The sequence below is a fragment of the Brassica rapa genome, chromosome A07 (assembly GCF_000309985.2).
Source record: "Brassica rapa cultivar Chiifu-401-42 chromosome A07, CAAS_Brap_v3.01, whole genome shotgun sequence".
Classification (NCBI taxonomy): Eukaryota; Viridiplantae; Streptophyta; class Magnoliopsida; order Brassicales; family Brassicaceae; genus Brassica; species Brassica rapa.
In genome coordinates this window covers 22,717,442-22,738,473 of record NC_024801.2, presented here as the reverse complement: position 1 = coordinate 22,738,473, position 21,032 = coordinate 22,717,442, and the positions used below count along the sequence as shown (strand labels likewise).

The 21,032-nt window shown below is 37.2% G+C and overlaps 4 protein-coding genes, 1 non-coding gene and 1 pseudogene across 8 annotated transcripts; 3 read left to right on the top strand and 3 right to left on the bottom strand.

The window, feature by feature from the left end:
* Positions 1 to 759: 759 nt before the first annotated feature.
* Positions 760 to 955, top strand: LOC117127065. The gene has a single exon (XR_004449823.1). It is a non-coding gene; the product is annotated as a U2 spliceosomal RNA (small nuclear RNA).
* A 558-nt stretch (positions 956 to 1,513) lies between these two features.
* On the bottom strand, positions 1,514 to 4,537 carry LOC103831019 (annotated as a pseudogene).
* Positions 4,538 to 4,598: 61 nt separating this feature from the next.
* LOC103831014 (probable thimet oligopeptidase) lies at positions 4,599 to 9,119 on the top strand. Of its 3 annotated transcripts, XM_009106856.3 has the most exons (20): positions 4,602 to 4,880; positions 4,945 to 5,069; positions 5,144 to 5,307; positions 5,396 to 5,486; positions 5,716 to 5,895; positions 5,997 to 6,077; positions 6,261 to 6,341; positions 6,416 to 6,508; positions 6,586 to 6,666; positions 6,741 to 6,903; positions 7,014 to 7,134; positions 7,221 to 7,293; positions 7,369 to 7,476; positions 7,590 to 7,687; positions 7,768 to 7,813; positions 7,905 to 8,001; positions 8,314 to 8,387; positions 8,459 to 8,563; positions 8,636 to 8,716; positions 8,806 to 9,119. In XM_009106856.3, exons 1-20 carry the CDS (start codon positions 4,721 to 4,723, stop codon positions 8,914 to 8,916), a joined length of 2,133 nt encoding a protein of 710 aa, XP_009105104.1. In that variant the 5' UTR covers positions 4,602 to 4,720; the 3' UTR covers positions 8,917 to 9,119. The 3 variants fall into 3 exon arrangements, 2 of the variants coding, with proteins under 2 accessions (XP_009105103.1, XP_009105104.1); XM_009106855.3 differs by having other exon boundaries at positions 4,601 to 4,880; positions 7,221 to 7,476; XR_001955396.2 differs by lacking the exons at positions 8,636 to 8,716; positions 8,806 to 9,119 and having other exon boundaries at positions 4,599 to 4,880; positions 7,221 to 7,476; positions 7,803 to 7,813; positions 8,459 to 8,489.
* A 203-nt stretch (positions 9,120 to 9,322) lies between these two features.
* On the top strand, positions 9,323 to 10,728 carry LOC103831017 (protein HHL1, chloroplastic). The gene is made up of 6 exons (XM_009106858.3): positions 9,323 to 9,664; positions 9,755 to 9,892; positions 9,969 to 10,055; positions 10,132 to 10,179; positions 10,291 to 10,438; positions 10,516 to 10,728. Exons 1-5 carry the CDS (start codon positions 9,332 to 9,334, stop codon positions 10,432 to 10,434), a joined length of 750 nt encoding a protein of 249 aa, XP_009105106.1. The 5' UTR covers positions 9,323 to 9,331; the 3' UTR covers positions 10,435 to 10,438; positions 10,516 to 10,728.
* A 193-nt stretch (positions 10,729 to 10,921) lies between these two features.
* Positions 10,922 to 13,458, bottom strand: LOC103831018 (two-component response regulator ARR11). 2 transcript variants are annotated; one of them, XM_009106860.3, is made up of 5 exons: positions 12,806 to 13,456; positions 12,569 to 12,721; positions 12,109 to 12,486; positions 11,962 to 12,038; positions 10,922 to 11,870 (listed from the first exon to the last, which is right to left on the bottom strand). In XM_009106860.3, exons 1-5 carry the CDS (start codon positions 12,909 to 12,911, stop codon positions 11,055 to 11,057), a joined length of 1,530 nt encoding a protein of 509 aa, XP_009105108.1. In that variant the 5' UTR covers positions 12,912 to 13,456; the 3' UTR covers positions 10,922 to 11,054. The 2 variants fall into 2 exon arrangements, with proteins under 2 accessions (XP_009105108.1, XP_009105107.1); XM_009106859.3 differs by having other exon boundaries at positions 12,569 to 13,458.
* On the bottom strand, positions 13,342 to 14,295 carry LOC103831475. The gene has a single exon (XM_009107355.3). The coding sequence runs from the start codon at positions 14,239 to 14,241 to the stop codon at positions 13,342 to 13,344; it is 900 nt and encodes a 299-aa protein (XP_009105603.1). The 5' UTR covers positions 14,242 to 14,295.
* Between the last annotated feature and the right edge of the window lie 6,737 nt (positions 14,296 to 21,032).

Below are 21,032 nucleotides of genomic sequence, written 5' to 3'. Positions count from 1 at the left end.
TGCAAGAAAGAAAAAAATAGGCACTTACATGTCTACATCTATGTTTGAGTAGATTTGCAGACCAGAGTCCTCTGTCATCATAGATTCTTTCTGTTGGTTCTGAAGATGCAGTAGAAAACCCATCCATTTCATACTTCTTAACATTTTGATCGATACTTTTTCTGTTGCATCAAACCCATCCATTTTCATTTTAAAAATATGTATAGAAAGTTGACCAAAGATGTCTAATTTTCAGACAGAACAAAAAATGTAAGAAATATTTGATTCTTTGTGCCAACCAAGCAGATGACCAGAAACAGAGAGATGCGTAGGAAAAACTGGAGTTGGTTACCAAAAAGAAATGTAAAAACTGAAAACTGATAGCAAGAACAAGAACAAGAACAAGAAAGCTAGAAATAAATAGTTCAAAGATGTTTCTCTTAGCTAATGTTTCTTTGATTCTGAAAAGATCTGCAAGAAGACAAGAACATTGATTTGGGGCTATCGTGGGCTGTTCAATGGTACTACACAAACCATGACCCTCCTCCAACGAAAGAGGATGAGAGCAAAAAGAAGAAGAAGTAAGAATATGGAAGCAAAGCGGTCTTGGGAAGACCATACTTGGGTTCAAGTAAATGAAGCCCACTTGTTTGGTTGAAGATAGAAAAGATGCCTAAGAAAACTAAAAAGGCTATTTCCAACGTCCCACATCGCTAAGTATAGAAGCGTTGGGCATAAGCTTGGCACTATAAAAAGGAAGCTGAGTCTAACTTTCAAATCATACCTTTCTCGGCCTTTTGGCTAAGATCAAGTGTAGTATCTGTTCTTATCAGTTTAATATCTGATATGTGGTCCATTGGATCACACGATATTAACTATATTTTTTAAGGGAAGAGACTCATCAAGATAGCTTGCTATCTGAGTCTCTATGAGTCGCCCATGCGTTGCACTACTGCACGGGCCTGGCTCATTCCGCCAAATCAATAGTTAAATTGTTGCTTTTAAAACAGCCAATGCTCTCAGCATCTCCGAAGGGAGAGAGATAGTTCATTTTAATTTCCTTAAACGTGCACAATAGCTAGCATGAACGCTCCAAAATCTGTGGAAATCGGTATTTGTAGTCACTGGTAGAGTTGTATTCAAGGTCAATGACCAGGAAAGTAACACACACCAAATGTGTATTCCTGCAATGCATCATGTACACATTCCTCTCCTTGGGGAATGGTGATACAGCTACATAGATTACTGAGCTTTGAGATCCCCATTTGCATCTAAAAGACGGTGAAAATCTATCTAGAATCGAATGTAGAAAGCCCTAAGGTAAGTTAAAAGCGTTTTCTATCTTCATCTCCCACATATTTCTCGGATTATGCTTTCATGGAATTCTTATAAAACAAAGATTCAGCAAGAGACAAAATGAAACACTCAAATATAAAAATCAAAATTTGCAAATGCATAAACTTCGATAGAGAGACAGGTTCTATTTTGACAAGACTAAGACTATAACAAAACCTCCGAGGAAACACAGCAAAACTTAAAGAAAACAAATAGATATATAAACATAGTCAGCCTTAGCAACGGAAGCTGCAGCTTTGACCACTCAGAGAGAAACGATTCTTTGTTTAATGCAAAAGAGAGAAGAAATGAACCAAAATCTTTCGAGGGCCAAGACGACTAAAATTTGATAATAAACAAACAAACAAAAACCTAAAACTTGATAAATCCAGCTCTTGTGTTGTGATTTTAACTAGTCCTTTATTGGGTTTTTAGTAAACTGTTCATCTCCTAGACTTCTTCTTCGAGGCCTTAGAGGAAGAAGGCTTCGAATGATCAGCACCTGCACTCTTATTAGTCGCTTGGCTTGACTTTGAAGTTGAAGGAGCTGTTTCTTGTTTATCTTGCTTGGTCACTGCACCCTGCGAGCCACGGATTTGAGCTGCTCTCTTGTCCTTCCTCGTGGGCCTGTAACTTGACCTTTCCCTTCTCGGAAGCCACCTTTCAGGGTCCGGAGGTGGACCCGGGTTTGCCAGATCAAATCCTTTCGGATACTTTGGCTTTCTCTTCCTCTTCCTCTTTGCCTTCTCTTTGCTCTTCACTTCTTCCTGCATCGCTGAAGCAGTAGCGCCTTCCATAGGTTTTGCACCAGAGGTCTTTTCAAGGTTATCCACATCAACAGCCTTCAACCCCGGCAACGGCTTTAGCTGTTTCTCGTAAGTTTCTGCTTTCTCGACTTTGACGCGAGCAAGTGTAGTCACAAGACCAACCAGCGCATCTGTGCTTTTATGTTTTTTCACAATCTCCTCGTATAGCCGTGAAGCCTCTTCTTCTTGACCATGCCTCAGCTTGAAGGAAGCAGCCTCCGGCATCAATATGCTAAGCTTATTGTTCTCAGTCATCGAATTTGACCACCAGTTAATTGCTGAGTCAAGAACAGCAGCAGCACCATCGTTGTCCCCAGCGCGCTCTTTGAGTGCGACAATGGTGGCAACAGTTGCTGGAAAGTGCTGGATATCAATTATTTTGGACAGGGACTCTGCTGCTACATGGGGATGACTGGCAGAAGCAGCAATCTGAGCCCTGGCCAAGAGAACCAAATTAGACTTCTCCGGGAACTTTTCAGCACACTGTCCCAGAAGTTCTTCAGCTTTCGCAGCCTTGTTCTCTCTCACCAAAACAGCAGCTTGAAGCAATGCAGGCACAACACTCTCAGGAAACAGGCCAGTCAGCGCAGCACAAAGTTCTCGTGCCTGAGGTGAAACAGTTTTCAACTGGTCAAGCCGAATACGCAAAGAAGAATAAAAAAGAGGCATAAATAAAGATTTCAAGTTACAATAACCTGATCAATCTTATTAGCATGGAGGAGCAGAAGGACGCGATTGGCATATATAGCTTCCTTATGTTTCTGTGAAAGCTTCGCATCAAGTGCTTGAGAAAGCTTAAAAATTTGGGAGTCTTGGTCTTTCAGCCGATCAAGCTTCCTCAAGCCATCAGAAACATCTTTGGAACCTTTCAAGGCGATAAGGTTGTTCACAGCAACAGCGAGTGACGACTCATCAACAGTGTTTCGTTTAATGATGTCTACATAAGAGCTGGTGGATTCTTGAGTTTGTCCAAGGACCTGATGAAGAAAAAACCACGTTACTAAGGAATGGTAGATATCCTGACAGAAATTTAAAGAAAAGACGAGCAGCAAAAAAAAAAAACCTGTTGGACATATGCTAACTGAACAGAGATTGGCCCCAGCTCATTCTCAATATCCTCATCAGCAAAACCGTCATCCGTGAGGGTTTCCTGACCAATTCTGTCTCAAACCAACATCATCTTTATCAGCAAATGTGTATACTGTACAAAACTTAGAAAATCAGTAGCCAAATGATCAATGTACTTGACATTTTGATACAAATAAAGAAGAAAGGGGATCATCTAATACATCCCTGATACTAGACTGATGCCCTTTATCAAAAGCAAGATAATACGACTAAACAGTTGGCAGTGATGATAAGACCAGAAAGAACTGAGACCAAACAGTAAGGTCCAGTGTTCCTCAAGAAGTGTGAGACCTATTAACAGTTACTAGTAGAAAAAATCGCCTAGGAGATAAAGATAATGAGCAATCCAATCCTGATAACATTATGTCTTAAACCTCTCAGAGAAAAAGAGAGATAATTAATATACCTCCTGGCAGTGAGCAAAAGCTGTTCTGCATCAGCGTAGTTACCGTTCTCAATCAAAGAGCAAGCAGTGTTAAAAGCCAACTCAAAGCTACTAGTTGGTTTGATCCTCCAAGACTCCAACGCTCCTTGCACCTGAGAAGCTTTACCAGCGGAAACCAAACCGGCGACGAAATTGACCTCTGCAGTTTCAATCTCAGAGTCCTTGAGCGTCTGATACACACCAACGCAAGCATCTGTTTTCCCTAGACGGTAGAGAATCTGAGCCTCCAAAAGCGAAGTCTCCGAATCTCTCTCTCGGCCTCTTAAACACGCGATAGCCTCGTCTAGCTTGTTTTTGACGGTACAAGCAATACGCCTGATTAAGATAAATCAAATCAATAATCGAGAAACCGTTAGAGCTTTACAAATGTAGTTCGATTACTCTTATGAGAAGTGACCTTTTGAAAACCTAGATCGATGGGAAGCTTGTGGAAGGAGTGAATGACGGAGAGAGCATCGTCGATCTTATCGTCTTTGACAAGAGCCACAACTTTGCATCGGATCGCGTCCTCATCGGCAGGTGCAATCGACAAAACTGGAAAACAAAATCACGATTTCAATTTCACATTATAGGAGGAAGGAGGGAGAAAGGGAGAATGTGTGTACCTTGATCAGCGAGCTTAACGGCTTGTTCGTATTCAGAGCGATTGATGTGCCTATCGAGAGTGGTGAAGAGATCTTCGATTGCAGGAGGAGGCTGTGAGGTTTTGGGTTTCTCTTTCGATTTTGGAGCCATCGATGGCTTCGCTGGGAGAAAACAACGGAGATGGAGCTAGAGAAAGGTTTGATGCATGTTTTGTTGTCTTCAACGTATGGGATGATGGATGCTTCTGATTTGTAGAAGACGATACTCATGGGCTTTTAATGGGCCTATCCATGATCCATTTGTAAGCGAAGCTCCGAATCTCTCTCTCAGCCTCGAGGGCGGGCCATCAGGGAGCCGAGGGAGGACACAATACACCTTCTAAGCGTTTCCCTCCCACTCCCAATTTTATTTTCCCGAAAGAGAAAAATAGAAGAGGACAAAAATGTCAGAAGACGATGAAGGAAACGAGAAGAAAACGCAAGGATCCAACCCTAAGAAGCTCAAACTCGTAACCTTCACCGGAGCCGCCGGGCTGTTAGGACTCGCCGTCAGTTTCGCCATCTTCGCTTTCAACTCTCACAAGCAAAAATCCAAGAAGAAATGTACTCTCTCTCTCTCTCTCTTGAATCCATATCTCACAATGCTGACGAGGGATTCTCGATTTAGGTCTCCCCGGATGCGATTCTGTCTGCATTAACCTATCCGCGAAGGAGATTCTCGATTTAGCTGACGAAATCATCTCCAAGTCCACTCGAGTTCACGACGCTGTTGCCTTGGTTCCTCTTAACAAGGTAACTCGAAATCACTCGATTCAACAATATGGGAAAAAATGTTACTGACTTGAATGTTTGATTAATCTTGTTAGCTCTCTTATGAGAACGTTGTGTTGCCGCTGGCGGAGCTTGAAGCGAGGCTGCTTCCTCTTATACAATGCTGTGTGGTTCCTAAGATGATATCTCCTCTGGATAATGTTCGTAAAGCTAGCGCTGAAGCTGAGATGAAGATAGACGCTCATCTTCTCTCCTGCAGGTGTTTTGTGGATTCTGTTTTGATGGGGGCATGGAATGCTGTTTTTTTTTGAAACTGATGATCGTATCTTTTGTGGTAAGCTTATCAGGGAACGTGAAGATGTTTACCGTGTTATCAGAATTTATGCTGCAAAGGGAGAATCAATTGCTCCTGACGCTAAATGCTACCTACAGTGCCTGGTAAGGAAAACTGAATCATATGATTTTTACTGGCTGTCGCAGACTAGCAAATAGCACTCTTTAGGGTTTAGTATTCATGATCTTCCTCCAGTTGCTCTAGAAGAAAGCGGATGGGATAATGAGCTTTATTTCATAGCAGTTTAGCACGTTTGCGAGAGTTGCTTGCTGACTTAGTTGTTTTTGCTAAGCTGTGGGAGTTGAGTATTGATTTATGTTTTATCAGTGACAGGTTAGAGACTTCGAGGACAATGGTCTGAACCTCACTACAACAAAAAGAGAGGAAGTGGGGAGATTGAAAGATGAAATTGATGAGCTAAGCTCGCGATACGTTCAGAATTTAAATGAAGATAGTTCTTGTCTTTTCTTTACTGAGGCTGAGCTTGCTGGTTTGCCTGTAGAATTTCTCCAGGTGTTTGACCTGAATGTTATTTAGCTTACTCTTTCACATGCAAATCCGTGACCTTGTCTGTCTCCGGCTTGACTTGTTCTAAACTATTTTTCATCCTGCAGAGTTTGGATAAAACTCAAAGTAAAGAATTTAAGCTCACCTTGGAAAGTAGTCACGTAGCAGCTATTCTAGAGTTATGCAAGGTAACAATTCCCATGTTCCTTTTTAATTGCTATGCCACAGAAAATGTGGAAGATACAGTTACATCCAGGTCTTGATGCTCTAGCTTTATATAACTGGGGAACAATTTTAACATCTCTCTGTGTTCAGGCCAACACATTCAAATTTGTATTTAAAAATTTTGTCTGCTGTTTTAAACTTTGTAGATAGCCAAGACAAGGAAGACAGTGGCTATGGCATATGGAAAGAGATGTGGAGATGCCAATATTCCGGTGTTACAAAAATTGGTACTTGCATGTCTATTCCAGAAACCCTTGGCAGAAGCCTGCAAGCAGACTTCTTAATATTCTTGTCTTTGTAGGTTCAGTCGCGCCATAGATTAGCTCGCTTACTTGGTTATGCACACTTCGCTGATTATGCTCTTGATCATAGGATGTCAAAGACATCAACAACGGTTTGTGAAAGATCCTTCACGTGTTTTGTCATCATTCTTCACATCCTCGACTGTACTGAGGCCCTTCTTGTGTCCAGGTGATCAGATTCCTGGAGGGCATCTCTTCCAGTTTAACGGATTTGGCTATTAGAGAATTTTCCATTTTGAAAGATCTGAAGGTAAATAAAATGTTGGTATTTCATATAATAGGTTATGCCTTTCTGAATACTTAACTTGTCCGGTTCTACATCAGAGGAAAGAAGAAGGGGAGCTTCCATTTGGCGTAGAAGATCTTTTATATTATATAAAGAGAGTAGAGGAGCTGCAGTTTGATCTTGACTTCGGAGATATCCGACAATATTTCCCTGTCAGTTTGGTCCTTTCCGGAATCTTTAAAATATGTCAGGATCTTTTCGGTTAGTTAAGAGTCTGAGCACATACATCTTCTGGGGTCTTAATATTTTTTTGCTTTGTCATAGGATTAGGCTCACAGCTTACTGACTGATCTTATGACTTCTCTATTCAGGAATAAAAATTGAGGAGGTTACAGAAACGGATGTCTGGTATTATGATGTTCAAGCTTTTGCCGTGTTTGACTCCGGGTCTGGAAAGCTTTTGGGTTATTTTTATCTTGACATGTTTACCAGGTTCGTCATTAACCTTAGCTCATCATTCGCTTCAGTTTCAAAGCCTCCATTTTATTTTTAGTTGTAAGCACAATTTTGTTGGACAGAGAAGGGAAATTTAGTCACAGCTGTGTGGTGAGTCTTCAGAACAATGCATTGTTCTCCAATGGTGCATGTCAGGTGACAATCTTACATCCATGTCGGACCTTTATTTGGACCTGTTCTGGCATTTATCTTGTTTCTGTTTGTCTCCAGATTCCCGTTGCGTTGCTTATTGCACAGTTTTCAAAGGATGGTAGTGGTGAAGCTTTGCCATTGGGATTCTCTGAGGTCGTTAATCTTTTCCACGAGTTTGGCCATTTGGTACGTGAATGAGATTTGTTAGTTGGAATAATAGTGTAAATTCTGTGGTATATCTTTTGTATATGTCAAAGGATGTTGTGAACTGATGATCCTTGGTAACTATTGGCAAATAGGTCCAACATATCTGCAATCGTGCTTCATTTGCTAGATTCTCAGGCCTACGTGTTGACCCTGACTTTCGGGAGATTCCATCTCAATTATTGGAAAACTGGCAAGTAAACTGATAGTTGTGTTATTCTTTCTGTATTATCAAAAATCCTCAGTGATGGAATATGATTATGGTATCTCTAGGTGTTATGAGAGTTTCACCTTGAAGTTGATATCAGGTTATCGCCAGGTGAGTGCATTTCGCACCAAATTTGTTGACATGGGATTTACTCCTGTTGCCTTGGAGACGGACTGGTTTATCTAATTTGTTGGAATTGCAGGATATCACCAAGCCACTGGTTGATGAAGTCTGCAAAACACTCAAACGTTGGCGATATTCTTTCTCTGCACTCAAGTCGCTTCAGGAGATATTATACTGTAAGACATCTCTGCACGTGTCTTTCGGTTCTCTTTTCTAAATTATCATCAAATAGGTTTTTATTGCTACAGTCAAAAGTTATCTTGATGATTATATGCCTATCAATCAACTTTGATTTATTCTTAGTGTATCCACTTAAATTTTTATTTTGTCACAATTGTTAGGACTAATGGTTTACTATTAAGATCAGTAGATTATGTGGTTCTTATAATAAGTTTACCAAGAGGCATTATAGCGGTGTAGGAAGCTCATGATAAGGTAAAATGTGGCATTGACTAATGACTAATGATGTTTGAAACATTGATGATCAGGTCTATTCGATCAAAGAATATATTCGGACGATGATGTGGACTTTGGCCAGCTAATCAGGAGTCTTCATCCAAAGGTAAAAGCAGAAACTCTCAAAGCAATCTGGTTTATATATTAATGTGCCGTAGTGTCTTTCTCGATGTACAGGTGATGGTAGGGCTACCAGTGGTGGAAGGAACAAACCCTGCTTCATGTTTCCCACGTGCTGTAATTGGCTCTGAAGCAACGTGTTACAGCCGTTTATGGAGTGAGGTAATGATTGATTTGCACTCCGGCGCTGATTGTTCTTACCATCTGAGAATCCGATTATTTGTTTTCCCACAGGTGTTTGCTGCTGATATATTTGCTTCACAGTTCGGGGATGGGCATCCGAATCTGTATATGGGCTTGCAGTTCCGAGACAAAGTAAATGATAACCAGAAGCGTATTTGTGTTTATTCTTGAATTTTAGTGGTCTGTGACAGTGAGTATAACGCCAGCTTTTCTTCTTTTAGGTGTTGGCCCAGGGAGGAGGCAAAGAAGCCATGGAACTTCTCACCAGTTTTCTTGGAAGGGAACCATCAACACAAGCTTACATTGAGAGCCGGACAAAGTATGGATTGTGATATCTGTGCATTGAACAGTAGGATGTTCTGTAATGAATCTGCCCGGCTGGTGAAAAATGAAAATGCTGTTTTGCCAAGCTGAACAACTTTTTGTTGTTGTCGGAGACTGTTATTAAGTGAAGCAGAGTGAAGACTGAAAGTATGGAATTTGAAATGCTGATTCAAGAATTCAAATAAAATCATTAATAAACATCTCTACATTATTCTATTATGTGGTTTGAGTTCTAAACCTTTTGATTCTGGTTCAGTTTTTTTTTAAAAAAATTTGGTTGTGGAATTTTGCCACCCCTGGTTTCTAGTGGCGTACAGAGACGTGAGGTGGTTCAAGCTGGTACATAGAATAACAAGTGGCTGAATCTCGTTCCGGTTTACAGTTTCGGTTCTATTAAACCGAGTAGCACAAGTGGCACACCCAATGGATAAGGTACGATCTAACGAAATCATCATCCCCATTGCACACGACTTCATTGGTGCTCGCTCAATGGAAGTGAGTATGTCTCTCAACGCGTTGGCTCGGCTTCCACTGAAGAATACAGGAAGACTCGAAGAGGTCGGTTTAGCAAGACACTCTCTCTTCACCTCGAGAACACCATGCCGAGAATCTACGAAACGGCGGATGGTTTTCGTTGTGGAGGCGAAAGGGAAGAAAGGCATGGCGGCTCGTCAGTATCAACGCACACCTCCTCCTATGCCTAAGATTGAAGACGACGGGAACCCTAGATTCGTTATCTTCATCCGTATGGCCAATGTTCGTCTCTCCCTCACCTCCTTTGGTTACTTGGCTTGAGGTCAAGAGATTGATTGTTGTGTGTGTAATGAAGTGTTGCTTTGTATGTAGGTGTATCTTTGGTATCCACTAAGTATAATAGCTGGTGGTACAACTGCTAAGATCATGGTTGCTGCTAAAGATAACCTCTTGGGGAAGTATATCTACAAAGACACCATTGCTAGAAACATTGCTGCTGTTATTTACAGAGTATGACAAGCTCTACTTATCTGTTTACTTTGTCTGCATTGTTATGTGATTTTCTGATTTTTTCATCTTTCAATAGGATGAGAAGGAGATACAAAAGACAGCTATAAAGCAGCATCGTGTCTTGCGGACTGCCACTGAGTTTCGATATGGCTACAAACTTGTTGTAATGCCTCTGTCTTTTAGTTATTGGTAGCTCTGTTTCTTTTCCTTTTACAAGCTCTGAAGTCTTTGGTTTTCAGGAAAACGGGAACATGAGAGCTGCACTCAGTACCTCGGATGTCATCGAGGTGAGCTATACAACAACTTTGAGATCAGCTCTCAAACTCCATTGAGTGTGAGTGAATGGTGCATGTTTTTTCCTTCTAAAACATTTGAGTTTTTGTCCTGTAATATCACAGCTCCCAACTCAGGACCAGCTTAAAACAGTGTTGGACAAAGTGAAAGACTTTTTCGGGGATGCTAAAGAGTCATTCGGAAAGATATCATCTTTGAATCCTGGAGAAACTGAAGAAAGCCCTGATGAGAAAGCCAAGCAAGTATAAACAGGTAACAGTGGTTCTCTCTTCATCTTCAGTAGTGTTTTGGTGTCTTTTTCAGAAAAATGATATGACTATATTTTCCAGGGTCCAAGGCTGGACAATTGACACACTTTATGGGCTGATTCCTATCTCAACCGTCTTGATATGGGATCCAGAATTTCCAACTGTTTATTATGACGAGATGCACATTTTTCTTTTATACACCTCTCAGGGAAACAGTTTCTCTTAAATCTCTTGTAAACTTATATAGTGTCTGTAGATTTGTTTAAAGAAAGAGCTGTTGATTACAACTTGCGAGTTCAACTTTTCTTAGAAAGAAAGAGCTGTTGGTTAGACTTCTCTCACATTCTTTGATCCTAAGGTTATGGGACTGATTCTCAACAGCTAGCTACAAGTGTCCAGTGGATGATGGATACATAAAGCCAATGTGTACGGGTACAAGATGCAAAGGTGTGTGATAAGAGAGAAAAAAAAAAGCTAAGTTTTTCAGTAAACACAATGTGTAGAGAGATCTTCTACTCAAGATATGATAGGTCTAGCAAGATTATTATTTTCAGGTATACCCACAAAATCTTTCTGCATAACACCAACCAATATAGGAAAAGAAGTTAATGGAACAAGAGTCAAGATATGAATAAACCTTGGTCTACCATTAGGGTATACTCGTCAGGGTCGGGCAGCCTGTCGTTTCCATACCAAAGATGGGGAGGGAGCTCAGACAGGAGTGATGTGCTACTACTGTTACTGTAGTCTTGAAACTGGAAGTTTTGGAGTCCGCTGTTTGCAAAGAAATGCTCTCCATGAAGCCAAGTGAAGTCTAAGTCAGTGTCTAAAGAACCTGAATGATGTGCTTCTGGAAGTTCCCAGTTCAAGCTTCCCGGAATCGACTCTGTATTGCTGGTTGCATTGGAGCTGAAGGGAGCGGACAAGTCCATATCTTGAAGGATCACAGTAGAGTTCTTGTTTTGTGGCATGAGAAACTCATCCGGATTCACATAAGAAGGCTTCATTTCCTCTTGCATGAGAGACGGTGCAGAGTTTGCAACATAGGAGCTTTGGCTTGGCAATGGTTGTTGCTGGAGAAAGCTGTTCTCATAGAGAATAGGAGGCTTGGATTCAAGTGGGTCTGGAACATCATTCCAGGGAAGCAGAGAGCCAAACACACCGGATGAGATGGGAGGATCAAATCCTATACGTGTCTTTTTCGCTTTTTGAGGCATGTGGATATCACTGGTGGGGTCAGACACAGAAGCTGAAGCAAGTTGCTTTGGATCAGTCTCTGTTGCTTTAAGGAATGCATAGCTGCTGCTCTTGCCAGGGCTTTGATGTCCTGAATTAATCTCAGCATCTTTTGGAGGTGAATCCATATTCTTTACTCCACCAGAATAACACTTTATCTCCTTTCCTTTCTCTAATCTACTCAAGTACAGTCTGTATTTCTACAAAAAAAAAATAAAAATAAAAATAGAAAAAGTGACAAAAAGCTTAGTGTTCTTCCTCTTTTGGATAAAGAGAAGGGTAAAGTTTTACCTGAAGGTGGCTAGCAACATTCTCCCTAGTGAGCCATGGGATATTCATGAGGTCCAATATCTTCTTGGGACCAGCTTCTGCCATACACAAAGAGACCAGAAAAAATCACTGCTCTATGAAGAAGACATGCTAAAGGGAGGTACTTACTGTGATCACATCCGATCTGGTTAACAGCGTTAACAAACTTCTGGTGAAGCTCATAAGACCAAACCACTCTAGCTTTCTTGGAAGAAGAAGATTGGTCACTCTCATCCTGAAAAAGCTTCTTCTCAAAGTCAAAGTCTTTTCTCTTCTTCCCAAAAGAAACATCTTCACCACCTCCAAGAAACTGCCCTTGGGTGAACCAGTCAGCTCCTCCGTCATAGCAGCAGCCTTCGATGTCCCTCACTTCTTGAAGCTTCTTTCTAAGAACATGTTGCCATATGATCTTCAGCTCCTTCATTCTTATCGGCTTCAGCAGGTAGTCACACGCTCCATGCTGGACGCCTTTCATGACTCTGCTTGTTTCACCGTCCACCGACATCACTGTAAAAGCAAACAACAAAATTAATAATAACCTTTTCTGTTTTTTTATTTTATTACTCAAGATCATATATAGAAGTCTCACTTATGACAGGGAGGTCCAGTTCAAGGCCAACGTGCTCAAGGAGCTTGAAGCCGTCCATGTCAGGCATGTTCACGTCGCTGATCACGATGTCAAACCCGTCCTTACGTTCCCGTAGCAACCTCAGAGCTTCTCTAGCTAACCCACAGGTAGTGACTGCAACGGGGTTAAAACAAAAGCAGAGGAAATTAAGCAGGTGGACTCCCAATGTGTAAAAACATAGAAAAAGAAGAAGGGAACCTTCGTAGGAGCACTTCTTGAGCATTTTCTCAAGAATCTTGAGCCAGGTTGGGTCGTCGTCAACCACAAGAACCCTGAGACCGACGGGAGAGAAGCCTTTCTCCATGTTCGCTGGCAAGAGAAGGAGAGAGAGGAAGGGAGAGAGATAGAAAGTGGTGTGTGTGTGAGTGAGTGTTCTTTTTTTTTTGGAAAGAAGTAAGTGGGAGAGGGGGTTTTTGTTTGCGTTTCCTTGTGAAAAAGTTACCCTCAGAATATTTGGCGCCGTTTAGATAACGGTCACTGGTGGCGCATGTTAACCTTTACCTCTCTCATTTCTCTGTTTTGAAAACTAGGCTTAGAAGTTAAAATTAGAAATTAGAATATAGTTTTTCTTTTAATTTTGAGGATTTTTTTTTTTTTTTTTTTTGGTCTAAATGTTAAGATTTATACCAGCTTTTTAGTTTTTTTACATGTTGTGAACCACAACTTATTACACAAAAGAAAAGGAGCAGAGAACACAAGGGCAGCAGCAACAGAAAGAGAGAAAAGTAGCAGCACTAACTATAAGGGGAGATGAAGCAGAAATAGAGCTCCAGAAGAGAAGGAGAGCGAGCAGTCGCTGCGGGCCTAGGCACGGATAGGAGCCTATCACGCATTGCGCGATCCACCACCCTGAAAGTAGCTTCCTGAGATGTCGAGACGCCTTTGAAGATACGAGCATTCCGCTCACGCCAAAGGGAGTAGATGACGACCTGGTTGAGGAGCTTCAAAACCGCTACTGCGCGAGGAGCATAAGGGCCCTGAAGGTTGTGACACAAGCTAACAACTGCAGCTAGAGATGCCGGTGGAGACGCCAAATACCTGCCACAAAAACGACTCCAAGTAGCAACCGCAAAAGAACAATCGAAGAATAAATGACTAATAGACTCATCAGCGAGAGAGCAAAGGACACAACCTGGCGGAACTTGTAGTCCCCAAGAGATTAGACGATCTCGGGTTGGTAATCTACCAAGGAAAGCAGTCCAAGAGATAAAGGAATACCGAGGAACTTCCTCCTTAAACCAAACCACCTTGTGCCAATCAACGGGGGGGTTAGGGACCCGGATTCTCTCCCAAGTAACCCTCGATGAGAAAGATGGACCAAAACCACCAGAACCCTGCCTCCACAAATACACATCATCGCTGCTAGCTGCAGATGGAACCGACATAGTAGATAGAATAATCTGAAGGGTCAGAGCATTTTCGGAGCGCGCCGGAGGCAGGTTCCAGTGACCGTTACGAACAACTTGAGAGACTGTGGCTGAGAGAGGAATCCTAAGAGACCTCGGCCCGGATGAACCTAGTAGGAGGATTAAAGGACCTAACTCAGTCCAAAAGTCGTACCAGAACAACGCTTTGGACCCATTACCAACGTTGCATCGGAGAAACAGCGACAGGTCTTGCTTCAGCTGTAACATGCTCCTAACTGTACTCGAAAATCTTGGCGCGTCGTTCACTAACCAGATTGCTTTCGGAGAAGGAACTTTGTTCGGTCTAAGTTCACTGAAAAAAAAAAGTTGTTAGAAATTCTATTTTGTTCTCTCTCTTTAGATTTGTAAGTTGATGTATTTCACTGCTCAATATTCCTCCAATAATGTAGCTCCTTCAAATTGCTCTTAGAATATTGCCACGATAAATATTATGGATTATATTACTCATTATGTTTAATAGTTTTTAACTATATCTACAACTTTCTTTTGGTAATATACACATAAGTTTCTCTTATAATTTTATTATATTCTAATCAGATTGTTTTCTTTTCAATCATCTATCTTATTTAGAGATAGATCTACCATATTTGTACATTTGTTGGATATACATAAATTATTCTTTTTAACAATTCATACTAGCATAAAATAATAATAATGATAATAATACTATAATATATTTATTTATTGCAACAAGAGTATAGTACTTCAAAATAACTAGATATCTTTTTCTGAAGTTGGTCGTTGGCTTTTCAGAGCCGAACCTAGAGACCACCGTCAACTACTCCCAAGGTTGAGTAAGCTCTTTCACAGGAGGTTTCTGCAAACCATCAGGGCTTACTTCTGGACGAAGTCCATGTCCAAGCAAATCTGCAGATCAAACTGTTTAAACTGCAGCTTAGACATGGATTTTTAAATATCCGCATGATCCAGTTGACATAGTGCCGGTTAACCCTTAAGACTTCATATGCTTTGATATTTACTCTTTAAATGTTTGACACTGGGCGAAATTAGTAGAAAGGTGAAAGACAATAAAAGGAAAATGGTACACAGCTTGTCATGCACAAAGCTTTTTTATGGATGAGGACGTGGCCTGTCGAGACTTGATAAACCACAACAGATACCTCATTCATTATTGTTTCCTTTCCTTTTATAACCTTTTTGCCAATAAGAAAAAGATAAACGCATTACAACTTTATAATCAGTGTTATCATTGTGGTATTATTATTTGGGAGATGTGGATGTGCACAGTATACTGGCCATGTATATCTTCTGTTCATGGTATTAGAAACGATGTATGCACGTGACCTGCTTTTGAAGGAACGATACCTCGTCTCGACTATTTCAATTTCAATTTTACCTTTGCTAGTGGTATTTCACAGTATTTTAAACTATGATTTAGGCGGCCGGCTAGCGGCTCTTTAGGCGGCATCAGACGCTACGCAGTGGCCAGACTTCCCAATTACATACCATCCTATACGCCAGAGGCAGATATAGGTAATAGGAAGATGGTGCAAATGCCACCTGGTTACCATCAAGAGACTATATTTTACCCTTCTCTATATGTTTTTTTTATATTTTATTTAACTAGTTAGAGTATATTTTCTCTATCCTATTATCCATGTTTTTTTCAAATATATTTAATTCTATTTTTTCTTACTTAGAATTATTTTTCATTTTCCTAAAAAATAAATAGATTTATTTTCTTTTAGTGGTTTTAGCTTTTTCTTTTAGATATTTTATTAATAAACATATATATATATATATATATATATATATATATATATATATATATATATATATATATATATATATATATATATTCTATGGTTGTGTTTTTTGTCTTCCTTTAAAATGATAAGAAACAAATTAGTGAACAATACCAAACAAAGAAATGGTATAAATATTTTTATTATTATTTAAAATCCATTTTATTGTGCCCCATGCAAGAATCATATAGTCTAAGTAGACATTACGCAGCCAAGGCGGAATCTACCCATGTTTTAGATTATCATTAAAAATTCAAATTAATAGTATAATTATATATTGTTCTTTTAAGTAATATATCATTTATTTTAAATACTTTTTAGTTTAGTCATAAACCATATTAAATTTAATTGATCTGTTAAGTGTTAACTAAGGGTAAACTTTTCTTTTGAAATTTAAAGTAATTGTAAACTTACGTATTCATACATCTTTATGTTGTTTTAAAAGAATTGTGTGTGTTTTACATATAATATAATGGAGTGTTGACATACATATGATATTTCTTATGCCCGCGAAGTTTTTTTTTTAGAGGGTGAAAGCATTTAGCATCGATTTACATGCCCGCGAAGTTAAGAGTCGAGATCCGTACGTGGTACGTCTTTGTGGATCATCATGGGATCGAACAAGGTAAATGTAACCTTTTCCCAAGCGGCATTACACCCAAAGAAACATGAGTCTCACTCCTGAGAAAATAAAATACTTTGCAGACGCCACTAAAAACTATTTTTACCTTATTCTTCCTGATTCTCTAACCCCGAGGCAAAACAGTCAGAGACTCACTGCGATGATTAGTGGCGGGCACGAGATATAGCAGAAAGACGTACGCTTTATTCCGTACGTATTTGTTGGTACCTCTCTACTTAAGATCAAATATGACATGGGTTTGAGTGTGCATATATTCGTCGCAATTAATTAAATAAAACTTATTATATACTAGAATAGATAGAGGTTATAATAATGCGCCACAAAAGATGCACTAAGGTCGGATTAGACCCACTCAACCCAAAGGAAAAAAGGTCTGATAGAGTCATTTCTCCAATCACCTGCCGACAATTCATACTTCTTGTGTCAAATTGTAATTCCCTAATTTGTAGAATGTCTCCAGCACGTTGGCTCGTGTCATCTACGCGCTGCTTAGGGCACTAATCATCAATTATGTGCATGTAAATCGATGCTTAATGCTTTCACCCTCTAATTATTGGATGGTACAAGTATAAAACCACTACCAATGAACGTTAATCGTTCCTTTAACTGAAGTTTCTTACTACTTTATTCACCATTATAAATGGTTTGATGCTGGAAGTTAATTTTAAGAGCTTTAATTATGTAACTAAGCAGAGTATAATAAATGAAAACCAATGAGTGTGCAACTGCATCCTAATAAAGGGGACATCCACATTATATGTAAATATCAAGAGACTTTGGGCATGTAATCTTGTTCCAAGTGCTATTCTATACAATGATCCTTAAACTTTTTGTTGGTGTTTGCAGTCGAGTTAATGGCATTTGATTATGAATTTTCTAGAGTAATGCATAATGAATATTTACAATTAAATTTCTTATTTAATTTTACTATACATTTTCAAAAACTATTAACCAAAGATATTTGATTAATATTTTTAATTAATGTTTTTAATAAAAATAAAAAAATATTTTAAAATTTAGAAATTTTATTTTTGTAGAACAAAAAAAAATCTATTTTTTTTTTACTTTAAAAAAAGAAGAAATATATCACACTATCATATTTTTTATTTATTAAAACATAAATAAAAAGAGAGAAGTGAACGATGAGAAAGAAGTAAAACAATAAGTTCAAACAGTGTGAAGATGATAACAATTAAATTAAGCAGTAACAACTAAATATTACACATATTTCTAAAATATAAAACCAAAAGAAAGACAAAAGAAAATACAACTAATTCTAACCACAATTCACTATACACTTTTTATATTTAGTGGTATATTTTTTTCTTGCTTTAGAAATCCCTTCCAATGTGAAATACTTCTTATTTAGTACCATATTCAACTTTCATCCACATAAAAATTTATCTACTTTCAATTTCTGTTACTTGTTTGCTCTTAAAGATTGTTGTTAAAGAGTCATTCGATTCTCTGTTGTCAAAAAACAAAATCAATCTTTTCATTATTTATTATCACCAAATAATTAACTGTTAAATTTTGTAAGAATAAAAGCATCGCAATTTCTGCGACGTGCCTTGCACTTATAACTAATCATCCCTCTTCCATATTAATTACAATCCTATTACTCCTACGATTCATTGAACCCTCAGCCCTACTGCATACTGATATACTCCTAAGATATTTTACAAATTTAGTACCTACTTAGATATATTTTAGAAGTTATAAATAAATGGGAAGCCTACAAGTGTTTGGTTTGATTAGTTCTTTATTAACTAGTTACGGATCTAATCATAGATTGCAAATGGCTAAGGCTTATTTTGGAACGAGGACTTGGTTCATTTATGGAACGACTGTCGTGGAGCCAATAAATATTTGCCTATAAAAGTCTCTATAATCATTTGGTTGCCACTCAAAAAAAAACTCAGCTGCACATCATACCTTTGTTATTTTTGAGATATTCATCTATATAAACCTCGCATTTTATGGGGTTAAAAATAATTGAAAATTAATTTCAATCTCAAGTTTGATTCTTGAATAATATTAGAAAAACGAGTAAGATATTTGACGCAATTTTAAATATGAGTCATTAAAAATAAGCTCACCATTATTATAGACGTTTAAAACATACTAATGACGTTATATTATCCAGTTTTCTGCGATTAACTCATATACGTTTTATTACTCACTAGAAAGCTACTTTCTCTCAAAAAAAATTATAACCAAGAAGATTATATAAATTTAAAGTCATTTTCAATAAAGAATGGAAAAAATAGAATGGCTAAAAGGTGAAACTTTTGAGAGGTTGGGGAGAGAATGAATTCTACGTTCAAACAAACATACAATATTCAAAATGATTCTAAATTATATTGTTATAATAAGTATTATAAAAAGTAACGAAATGGAAAATTCCCACTAACAAAATACTTTATCCCACAAGGACAAATTAACAAATATTTACCAAAAGAAAAAGGCGTCTGTGTGTGATTGGTGACCAACAAATTGGAACGATCAAGATGAATTTTTTCCTTCTTATCTTATTGTTGGACATTCTCTCATACTTCTTATACTTATTTTAATGAAATAGTTTTTTCCCTTAAAATATTTGGTTCTACAAACACCTTTAAATATACAATATAAAATGATAATTTTATGTATAAAATATGAAAACCCCCTTTTACGATAGTTCAGGTTATTTGATTTTCACCAATTTATTCTTGCTTCTGCTTTTCTCATTCTTTAATAGATTGGTACAGATACCTGATATTGATGTATAACTCACTTTACAATATAATAGTAAAAAAAAATATCTAGAAAGCTTTGTGTAATAATTATGAAAATGTATTATTTCCTAAAGAAAAAACCGTTTTAAGAATATAAACCAAAGTGGCTTTTTATTGAATTTACAGAAAACTAGATTTTGTTGATATGCCGAAAATATTTAGAAAATATAAGTTCAAGTATTTTGTTTTCCTATAATAAAACACTAGATTAAGACCCGTGCCTTGCACGGGATGAACATCGTATATATAAATTATTTTACATATAGTATATTCTTTTATATATTATAAAATATATATATATATATATATTAGAGAATGAAAAAGTCAATAACTATTACGTATATAATTAAATTGGTGTAAGTACGTAAATAAATTTTATTAATCCAAACAATCAGTTTTTCTATTTTCTATTTTATATAATTAAATTTACACAATATATACATAGATAAACAGTATATTTTTAATAGGTATATATTGTTAAATGATGTGTTCTACTTATTTGTATCTTTTATAACAAAAACTTTAAATCGCTGATAACAAATTTTCATTGTTCAATATTTTTGAAAGTTTTAGTAATCTATAATTAGTTTTTATAAACATTCAATGCAAATTTTAAAATTTAAATATTAAGTTGTTTGTATTAGTTCAGAGATTTTATCCAAAAAAAAATTGTTCAAAGTAAATTTCAAAATTAAATTATTTATATATTTTCTATGGTATATAATTTAATTAAAAGATATTAATATATATGAGCCTTTCTACTTACATGCTTTTGTAGTAATTTTTATCTTGTCATAAAAATAAATAAATCATGGGTCATAAAAGTTTTAATGTGAGATTTTATAAAAAGTTCAAAATATAACATATACGAAAAAATATAAATTTTTATTATATGGTTAATGTGATTGTTTAATTTATTTTAGTAACTTAAAGTTAAACAAAAATAATAGAGAATACACTAATTTATATCAAATCTTTATTATTCAAAATCATTAATTGTCATATATACTTTAGCCTCATTAGGCAATTCCATGATTTTTATTTAAGGAAAAAATCGAGAACATTAATAATTAATTTATGGTTAGTTTAATAAAAAGTTTATTATATATTTAGATGAACCAACTTATTTCTCTAAGGATTCTAAGAATCATTGTGGTGATGACATATGTCTACCTCAAATGTTGTAATGTTTCTCTTTTAATATATAAGGGATGTTTGTGTACAACGTTCTGAGCTTAATGATCTCTCCAAATCATTATTTTTTCATTTAAAGTTGCTAGTCGATTACCAAAATATGTTGCACAACTGAAGAAAACTTCCACTGTTTGACACTTCATGATTCATTTTTTTTGTCAAACATCTCATCATAGAGCTTATGAAGTTGATCTTCGTCTATCAATTAATGTAATATATAAATTAGTTAATCTGAATTAGATGATTTTAAAAATCATAAAACCACAAAGATATATCAATAAAACCTAAATACTAAATTTATAAGTATAACTTTACTTTGACCATATACTGTCAATGTTACCTTTACATAGTGCATGTGACTTAAAAAGTGCATGTGACTTAAAAATGCTGATGTGAAAATACGTAATATATTACAAAATAAGGATATGTTATATTATATCTTATTCTATCGATCTTCTTGTCTTAGAAATATTTTGTATGAAAGAAGATTATTACAAAACCATATTTTATCTTTTATTTTCCAAATCTTAAAACTAAATTGTGAGTATTATATTATTTAAGGACTTCAACTTCAGCATACCCCAAGTTTGTGGTACTTTTTTCATTCAATACCATGAA

Excerpts from the sequence above, each read along its gene's own strand:
- LOC103831018 (XM_009106859.3), bottom strand. The coding sequence starts at position 12,911 with ATGGAGAAAGGCTTCTCTCCCGTCGGTCTCAGGGTTCTTGTGGTTGAC. Across the intron at positions 12,487-12,568 it reads ACTGGACCTCCCTGTCATAA|TGATGTCGGTGGACGGTGAA; the intron begins GTGAGACTTCTA and ends TTGCTTTTACAG. Across the intron at positions 11,871-11,961 it reads ATGTTGCTAGCCACCTTCAG|AAATACAGACTGTACTTGAG; the intron begins GTAAAACTTTAC and ends TTTTTTTTGTAG.
- LOC103831014 (XM_009106855.3), top strand. The coding sequence starts at position 4,721 with ATGTCAGAAGACGATGAAGGAAACGAGAAGAAAACGCAAGGATCCAAC. Across the intron at positions 6,904-7,013 it reads AATATGTCAGGATCTTTTCG|GAATAAAAATTGAGGAGGTT; the intron begins GTTAGTTAAGAG and ends TTCTCTATTCAG. Across the intron at positions 8,002-8,313 it reads GCTTCAGGAGATATTATACT|GTCTATTCGATCAAAGAATA; the intron begins GTAAGACATCTC and ends ATTGATGATCAG.
- LOC103831475 (XM_009107355.3), bottom strand. The coding sequence starts at position 14,241 with ATGTTACAGCTGAAGCAAGACCTGTCGCTGTTTCTCCGATGCAACGTT.
- LOC103831017 (XM_009106858.3), top strand. The coding sequence starts at position 9,332 with ATGGATAAGGTACGATCTAACGAAATCATCATCCCCATTGCACACGAC. Across the intron at positions 9,665-9,754 it reads TCTTCATCCGTATGGCCAAT|GTGTATCTTTGGTATCCACT; the intron begins GTTCGTCTCTCC and ends CTTTGTATGTAG. Across the intron at positions 10,056-10,131 it reads GATATGGCTACAAACTTGTT|GAAAACGGGAACATGAGAGC; the intron begins GTAATGCCTCTG and ends TTTGGTTTTCAG.